The sequence below is a fragment of the Gossypium arboreum genome, chromosome 4, assembly GCF_025698485.1.
Source record: "Gossypium arboreum isolate Shixiya-1 chromosome 4, ASM2569848v2, whole genome shotgun sequence".
NCBI classification, from domain to species: domain Eukaryota; kingdom Viridiplantae; phylum Streptophyta; class Magnoliopsida; order Malvales; family Malvaceae; genus Gossypium; species Gossypium arboreum.
The window spans coordinates 35293947-35303585 of record NC_069073.1 but is presented as its reverse complement, the minus strand read 5'-3'; the positions used below and the strand labels follow the sequence as shown (position 1 = coordinate 35303585).

General features: G+C 31.0%; 1 protein-coding gene across 1 annotated transcript; it reads right to left on the bottom strand.

Moving 5' to 3' along the window:
- Positions 1–4856: 4856 nt before the first annotated feature.
- LOC108457675 (protein TONNEAU 1a-like) lies at positions 4857–9174 on the bottom strand. The gene is made up of 8 exons (XM_017756746.2): positions 8959–9174; positions 7730–7862; positions 6954–7042; positions 6702–6824; positions 6336–6463; positions 6200–6225; positions 5962–6115; positions 4857–5379 (listed from the first exon to the last, which is right to left on the bottom strand). Exons 1-8 carry the CDS (start codon positions 9043–9045, stop codon positions 5328–5330), a joined length of 792 nt encoding a protein of 263 aa, XP_017612235.1. The 5' UTR covers positions 9046–9174; the 3' UTR covers positions 4857–5327.
- Positions 9175–9639: the final 465 nt, after the last annotated feature.

The following is a 9639-nucleotide window of genomic DNA, read 5'->3' as shown; positions in this document are numbered from 1 at the left end:
ATCTATGACACTGTAAAAGTGCAGTTATAGCTAAAGCTCAAAGAAACCACATAAGATAAAACATAATGATACAAAGTATAAGAAAGACAGTAGTGTTTGACACATTAATACAAAGTACCAAAAGGAAAAGAAAATTGTTTCAAGTTTTGTGTTTTGATTCAATTGGATCGAGCCCACACTTAAAGTAGTTCGTGGTACGAGAATAGTAGAAAAGATCGTTTGGTTGAAAATCGAAAAAACATCAAGGATCCGCTTCTTCGAAAACACAAGTACAATTTCGGTCTAAGGTTTATTGTTATAAATATCACAAATCGGGTAAATTTTTAAAATTTTAATTTTCCGCTATGCAAGAAAACCATTTTCAAATCATATTTTTTCCAACATCCTACACACTCAATTAAATCGTTAAAACTACTTTAAGGCCTGTATTGACCCAATAGGTCAACTAACTCAAAAGTATGCGCAAAAACGCTTATTTTGTAATTATTTAACTCTAAGCAAAAAAAACCGAAAATGCAACAAAATATACTAAAATGGCTAGAAAACAAGCCCATTAAGGCTTTATTTGTTTCACTGAAAATGACTTCCAGAAAATGATTTCTGGAAAATGATTTTTTTTTTTAGAAAAGTTAATATTTTACGAATCATGTAAAATATGTTCATTGTTTGATAGATTTCTTAAAAATATTTCATAAAAGTTATTTTTAATTAAACAAACATACATTTGAGATTTTCTTATTTTTTCATTGTTTAATTGAATTTATTTTTATCTATAATTTTATATTTTACATTGTTTTTGCATATATTAAAAATATTATGTTAAATTGATTCATTACAACGTCTTTTTTAATTACGTGACTACTAAGTAAATATTTTTTATTTAAAAATGTGACATCAACAAAATTGACAAAAAAATTAACAATGTCAACAATTGGACTTGATTTTTAATTTGAAAAGTAAAGGGACTAAATTCTTGAAAATAAAAGTACAAAAACTAAATTACAAATTTGTGCGTGTACACAGACTTATGACATATTTTAACCTTTATACTACAAAACATTTATTATTAAAATATTAATATTGAACATTTTCAATAATATGTGAATAATATTATTTAAAATTACTATTTTAAAATTTATTATTAAAATAAAATTGAAATATTAAATAATTTATTAATTTAGTATATTAATAATTTAGTATATGACTAAATATAAATAATTAAATATGTATATTTAATAATATCGAAAAATATTATATTTTTAATATTTTTAAAAATAAAAAAATTATTAATATAGTAATATTAAGCTTGATTTAAGTTAATTTTATATAAAATAAAATTATCTATAGATAATTTCTTTTCCGGAAAATGACTTACGCTTTTTAAAATGGTAAGTCATTTTACAGGAAAAATGGCTTATTTTACTTTGACCTGTAAGTCATTTTCCGTTGACCAAACTATTTTCTGTGAAACAAATACAAGAAAATGCAGAAAATATTTTCCGTAAAACATTTTACATGTAAACAAAAGTACCCTAAGTGTCATAAAGTACTTAAATTACCACTACGATTTATGGCAAGTCATCCCTTATAGTTTCTTCAAAATGGTCTGCAATTATAGCAACACTGACCACTTTCTTCTTGAAACTCACACAAAATTATGCTCCTCATGAAAGTTGGTCACCTGTAGACACTTTCATCTTTTCTTATAACTTGTAGATATTCTCCAAGACATTTCGCAAAGGCGATCCATTTAACCCTGATTCATTTTGGTTAATTTGTAATAATCTTTAATTTCTCTCTTCAAACCTTTGAATAATTTCAAATGACATCTTTGAAAGTTTTTTCATCTCTAAAGAGCATCCTTAAACATAATTTGGGATTTTCATGAGTTGGATTATACACTAGAAACTTCCTTATTCTCCTTGCACCATGTTCATGTTTCTCCCTAGAACTGAACCCCACTATGCTCCCATGGTCATCAAACTTATAGTAATTTGTCTCATGACCATTTGCCTCTTGTGTACTTTCATCATGTATTTCTTGGGCTTTTCCATCCTCCCAAACTTCATTTTCAAGTCCATTTACCGTCCTCTCTATATTAACATCAATTTTATAATTTTTTATAGATTTTCATCTAAAGCTTTTCAACTTATCCCTAGTAGCTTGTAACTCCTCATCCCCCCCATCTGAAAGATATCTAACATTAACTATATAAGCTTCATCAACATCCTACCAATCAACATTCTCCCGCTCACCATCCGCCTCAAAAGCCCCTTGACAACACCTTTACTATCTCCTCCCCCCCCCCCCGGGCCCACAACCCTCCTTGTTAGAACCTTCAATAGCTCCCAGAACAACCTCCTCACCAACTCCTAAATCATCATTTTCATAAACATGTGATGCATTAGTATCTTGTTCTACAAAAGGCTCACTATCTATTTCATGCTCCACATATAAGTCAATAGCAAAATGCTTGTACCAATAATTCAACATATCTATGATGTTGCTTTCATCCCATACTACCCGAAGGCCACCTTCCAAACTTTATTCATATTATGGAATTGCACACCTTTTTGTACTATATTATGTAACTCGAAGTAAGATATGGCATCAGGATCCTCTTTTATCTTTAAAATTATTCTCACTCGCATACTTAAGATATGAGTCATGCACAAATGTTCACCTCCATGCAAATTTATGTAATATTCATCATCACATATTTGTATTTAAATAGAAAAGATAATTTAAAAAATTTCTACTATACAAATCTGCATGTAAATTAAATAACATAATGATGCAACAAATAATAATTCAAAGAAAAAAAAAGAGCAGCCAATAATAATTATTAGTTGAAGAACAAATACAACAAGTAACCAATAATAATTCCAAACAATATGTTGTCATCCACATTCAAAATAAATTAACAACAAATAAATTCACATGTTGTGACACTCTTTAACAATAATTAAATAAATACACAAAACAAATTCATTATAATCAATTGTTACCCACATGTTAAACATATACACAACAAAATCACATATTGTCGCACATGCTAAAAAAAACATAAAATAAGTTATTTTTCTCATTGGTCACTAGAATATTAAGCCATTGAAGAGTTTAATTCAGCTTATTTATTGAACTAAGTGGCCACTAGAATAACTTGCAGGCGGTTAACATGTTAAACAAGATGCTGATGGCCCTACACTGTCTCTTGTAAAAAAGATATTGATTCGTGGGAGGCAGTTTGTGGCTGATTGCTCAGCCAAAGTGTGGAGGACTGATGCATTTGATCTGCAACGTTTTGAAGAACCTCCTGTTGAGACGAGGCAAGTAATAACCATGGGGTGCATAGCAGTATATTTTCTGCCTAGCTCGTTTTAACTAGCTTTGATTTTATTTTTATTTTATTTTTTTTGTATATAAAAAATCTATTTTACATTGACACATGTAAGTTTTAATCTAAATCATTTTAAGCAAAAACATTCTCTATAAAATGATAGTACAACTTTTATTTTATATAAAAATATAGTTAAAGAATTCAAAATTTAATTAAGCTTATTTATGTAATCATAATAAGAATATAATTTTTTTTCGTGTTTAAAGACAACAAAAGATAATATTAAGTTAAAACAATACTAACACATTAGGAGTATCAGTAAGAAAGAGTCAAGTTTAATATTTTTATAATCAACAACCAAGATGAAAACATCTAACTAAAATAGTTTAAAAGTCATTTGTTCAGTTTTGTAGTCATTATTTTAAAAAGTCACTAATGAAATTGGTGTTGTAATCTAAAATGAATATATTTATATATAATTTTAAATTTGAAAAATATTAGAAAGCATGGTGCACATTAGGGTGGGGTCACCCAACACAAACCAAATATATATTTTAAGATTTAAAAAACAATCTTCATACTTTGAAGATAAAGATGATATCTTTGGCTTTAAAAAATAAAAATAGTGTTTTTAAATTTCCAACTCATGAGGAAATATGTTCTATAAAGGTATTTGAATTTCATTATTGTCTTTTTGTTTTTTATTATTATTTCTGTACAAACAGGCAAACAACCTATCCCAAGAGCAAGAAATTCATTTCTGATACATTTGACTAACCTATATTTCACTCAGATTACAAATTTAGATTCAATTCTGAATTTCAAAATTTAAGTTTTCAAAACCCTGAATCCAATTCAACAGATATTGCTATCAAAATCACCAAATTTAATAAGCCCAAATCTAAAATATTAAAATGCCAAGTTGATTAGTAACAAAACACTAACTTTTGCTTTGCCTCAATTTATCGATTTCAAATGCAATCCTGACCTCTTCAGAAGTCGGGAATAGAAATAAGTGATCGGTATCTATCGGTTGATATTTCAATATTTTCAGGTGATCCAAAATTTCAAAATGATTCAATCTTTTTCTTTTTTTTCTTCCTTTTTTACATTTACTTTCTTTTAATTAAGAGTTAATTTTTAAAAATTTTATGTATTATTTTTTTTTATTTTTCACATGTAATTATCTTATTTAAGTACCTAAATAATAAATTACATCTCATTAAAAATAATAATAATCAACATATGAAATTCCACATCATCCCTTTAACTTTCTTAAGGTCTTAAGGGTACTTTTATCAAATCTAGTAGAAAAAACTATTTGAAAGAAAGTTAAAAGTTAATGGCCAAAAAAGCTCAAAAATATAATTAAGACCATTTTGACAAAACATGCAATTGTTAGTGACTAATTTGTCATTTAACCTAAATTAAAAGCTATAGCGTCTTTTCGTGTTGATTAAAGAAGAGAAAAATAAATTATCATGAAGTTCATCAAAGATTATCTAATAGCCGTAGATTTTAGCCTGAAAAAATAAAATGATCTAACCATCCACTAAAACCCTCAAACGGCTGATACAGGAAAAGGTCTACACTAAATGAAGCAACTGAGTACTAAATAAGTGAGAGAAAAGTCATGCTGCTCCAACTCTTGATTTTTCTTTATATACCAGTGTCCAACACCCATATTTGACGGGCATCTAGACATCAGTATGAGGATATAACCCTTCTATGGCCCTCTAAATACATGGAAAAACTTTGAAAATGTTAACATGAGTGGCAATCTAGTACCCGACACTCAATCCAGAGTCGGAGTACCATAGAAGGAAAGAAAGCTCAAAAGAGAACACTAAACCACATCACAATTATATAACAATAATAACTTCATTTCCTTCTTTCTTATGGCTAAGAAAAAACTTGGTTCGGAGAAAACTTGACGAAAATACATGCTAAACTAAACATGCCGTAATGCAACATATGTTGTTCGGCACTACATATGATCGGCCCTGCCATCATCCTCACTCATTCCATCACTGGCATGCCTGATGACCAAATTAAGCAGATATTACTTGCAATATTTTCTGGCTAAGCATATAAGATATTTCTTATATTTCTATAGTTGCACAAGACATGACTCGTTTTATGAAAACCAATTTCAAAACTTAAAGAAAAAAGACACCATGTTGCAACAAAAGGTTTCACAAAGGCATTCATCTTACTGCTCCGGATCTGAGTATAAAACAAGTAAAGGATACTGCAATTCATCTTCATACCAAATATCCGAACAATGTTGGGCCTCAGCAAATCAATGTGTCATCTAAAAGCTTAAAAGGTGCCGCAGATATACATCCATTATTCCATGAAATGCATATTCATTTTTCTTGTGACTACGTGTGCCGAATAGAGACAAGAATGCTATAAAATCTATTAACTACAGTATAAGTGTCCTTACCATGAAGAAAGAAATGTGATGAATGCATTGCAACAAATAATGCAAAATAGCATGCCACTGTTTAAAGAATGAGGTGATTGCAAAGGGACTATTTTAATTAAAAAGCATGTTCTGTGAACCAAGATCGAAACCAGGAAGCAAAATTTCATTTTAGAAGAGTTGAGGAACAAACCGCCAAGAAGTACTAAGATTCCGGGCCTTTCTGTCCAATTGAAGATTTTCCAAGGCAGTTGAAGCTCGAATCACATCTTCTGGGGTATCATCATCATACCTCCAACTGTACTCGTCTTTCCTGTAACCAGACACAGAGGATCCCGCTCTCCTGTCTAATTTGCCAAAGGTATTAAATGAGAAAAAGTAGCAATAACGTAGATGTGTGTTTCGTACCAATACATTAGGTAGTCACTTACCAGATGAATGCGAAACAGGAGCTGGCCTGACAAACAAAATGCAAAACCAGTCAGCTTTTAGGAGCATCTGGAACAAAAATGGAAAGTAATAAAGATGAAGAAATCATAACTAAAGGAGGTGAAATTAGACCAGCACCTCCCTAATGGGGGTAAGCCAACAGAAACAGTTGATGACGAGGGTCTTCTTGTGTTTCGAGACTCTAAACTAGATGAGGGCTCAGTTTCTTGTAGTCTCCTTCCAGTTCCCCTAGCTTGTGATATGTTCTAGAAACGTCATCAGCAACAGTGAGCCATTAATTTTCCATGAAAAATTATTTCAGGAACATTAAAATGCAAAACCTTAGTCAGATACACTTTTGGATATGGATATAGGGATAGAAAACTCCTTATAAATGGAAAATTTTTAAAAAGAATGAATATTCCTAAGCCGTACACATACTACTATCCAACACTAACACCCAAGCAACATAGATAAACATATATACAACAGAGATTAACTAACGTCAAACTTCAAGAAGCCTTCAAGAACATCCAAAAGCACAGGTCCACTATTCCCGTTTCTGTTGAGATCATAACCACTTTTGCCACTGAAGTCTTCCAACTCAGCTTTCCAAGAATCTTTTTGCTACAACGTAAAAGAACAAATATCCAATGCTTCACTAGTAAGCTTCAAAGAAATAAAACCAATGAAAAGAACAACCATAAAGCAATGATCATATTCATAACTGTAATACACTGAAAATTACTTGATTACCAAATTACATTCTGGCAGATAAACTTTTAGTGTGTGATTTAGTTGCGCCCAGTCTAAGTACTCGCATATTAGTGCGGTTAAAAGTCTTCCTGCATTTGGAAGTTCAAGGTGCACATTATCATACAGAAGAACAGGAAAGGCAGATGTAGAGAAGATTCCAAAACATAACAAATGCAAAAAGAGCATGACTTAACAATTGAGAAATGAACTACTTTTTAAAGACCATACTCAAGGACCAGCAACAAGCAAGCCAGATATAGATTCTAAAGATTACTGATGCAAAAATAAAAACATAAAAAGTATATAACAAATTGATATATCAAGGTGCATGTAAATTGGTACCAAAACAATCTTGGACTTGTTAGTCAATTAATACCAGCAAATAATAGCCCATGAAGAAGTAAGATTAACTATCTAAATAAACATAGGGAAAATTCTGGTCCTAAGGAACAAAAGGAAAACTAGATATTAGCCTTTTCTTTAAAAAATAAAAGGAGAGCCAGTCTATGTTGCTCCAACTCTTCAGTTTTCTAGAAGTATCCGTATCCAGCAATCATGTCCGGTACATGGATACGGGGATATGACCTTCGAGAATCCTTCAAATACATGTCACAACTAGGAAAAACCTAGCCACACCCATGTTAGGCACACATGCATACCCAAGGATGACACTCAAGTAAGAATAACATAAGAGCCAGAAGCCAAATCACATGCAGGCTACTAAATAACTTCAAATAGCATTATAAAAATAAGGCTTAAAAGTTTAATAGACAGACCCAAAGGAGAAGCATGAAGTCGTTTAGCATGATCATTGCAACTTCCCAATAATGCAGGAGGTAAACCTTCTTCTTTTTCAATGACTCGATCTTCCTCTTCTATTGCTTCAAAGACACTTGCTCTAAGTTCAGCCTAGCAAAAACCCAAAAGGGGTGACAAAGAATCGTTAACCAAAAGCAATTCAAGTGCATAATTCATTGGAAACTGAAATACCAATTAAATTAAAATTACAAAACAAAGAGGAAAAACGAGAAACATAATGCTCAAAGGAGAAAACAGCTTTCTTAATTCCAAAACTTCACAAGCAGCAATCATTTAAAGATAATAACACTACTAATTATGGCTTCATTAGATCGGCACTTGATATGCCCCTTGCCCTGGCCCTCTTTTCTTTCATCCCCTGTCTAGGAGCCCTACACAGATAGACAAGGGAAACAAATTTCCAGCACTTCGAAATACAAGAGAGAATTTAACAGTGTCATTAACTAGGCTCAACATCCCTGAAAATTCAGGAGACAACTTTCTCCTCTATTTCCTTTAGAAACAATCAAAACTCGGAACAGCTCATTTGAAGTCTTCCAAAACCAAATTAAATATAAATAGTAGATACTCCCGATCTAGCAAACTGTTCCCACTTCAATTACTCGAAAGTAGTTAACCCTTTCATTAGCAGCTAAATGGTGCACTAATCCCATTTTGTACCTTCCACAAATCCAATACATTTCAAAGAAATTATCAGCAAATTTGCTCAATTAAAGCGCATGAAAATAAAATATGCAGAATACCCAGATCCAAAGACACTACTACACATTCAAAGTTTCCAGCATATAACTAAACAAAAATAATTGCAAATTTCCTACCCTGCTCCTCACTCCTCAGTACTTCAGAAAAACAAAAATTGCATTTCTAATTTCTCTAACATTCCCCCAAATAAAACCACACCTAGATGCTTAAAAACTATGTAATCTTAACTTGCGGGTCCTACATTAATAGCTAAAGATCTAAAAACCCAATTCACCCATTCAAATAATACTAAAAATACGTAGTTTTACAAAATTAAAATCATTCAGAACATGAGATCCAGCCAAAAGAGGACCTTTTTACTCAACTACAACTTAAGAAAGCCAAATTCTTCAACCAAATTATTTTATTCTTTCACGATTACGAGAACCAATCACAAAATTCTATTAACAAAACCAAAATAATAATAATAAGTTTTTTTTCTTACCCGGATCTTAGCTAGAACCCCTTTCTTCTCAAGGGTTCGTGTAACTAGGGTTTTCAAATCCATCATTTCTCTCGTGTAATCATCCATTCTCTAAATTTCCTAGAAAATTTAAGGAAACTGTTTTTTTCTTTTTCTTCTTCTGGTGACGAAGAAATGAAGTTTGTTCTGCTGCGAGAGAGAGGAAAAATGGAAGCAGCATATTATATTTTTATATAACAATCTTTTTCCTGGTGAATGTGGGATCCAGTGGAGGTAAAATGTGATCCCGGCCGTTCGATCTTGTAATCTGATGGGAGATTCCGCAGATTGTAAAGTGTGATCTTAACCGTTCATTTTCTATATCTAGCAAGATAGTCCCAACTGCATTTATGGAATTTGGGGCGAGTAAAATTCGATTAAATTCGAAAAATTGAATAAAATTTGGTTATTTTAAATTAAATGGTTAAAGTTATTTTAATCAATTTGAATAAAAAATTAAGTTTTTCGGTTTAATTCGAATATAAATTACACAATTTGAGTTATCTAAAAATTTGAATAAGAAAAGACAAAATTATCATTTTGATAAATGTTTACCTTTTCTAAAGTTAAAAGTTAAAACCATTAAATTAAAAGGCAAAATTGCGTTATTTTGGTAAATGTTTACTCATTAAGTTAAAAAGGTAAAACCATTATATTGTTTAT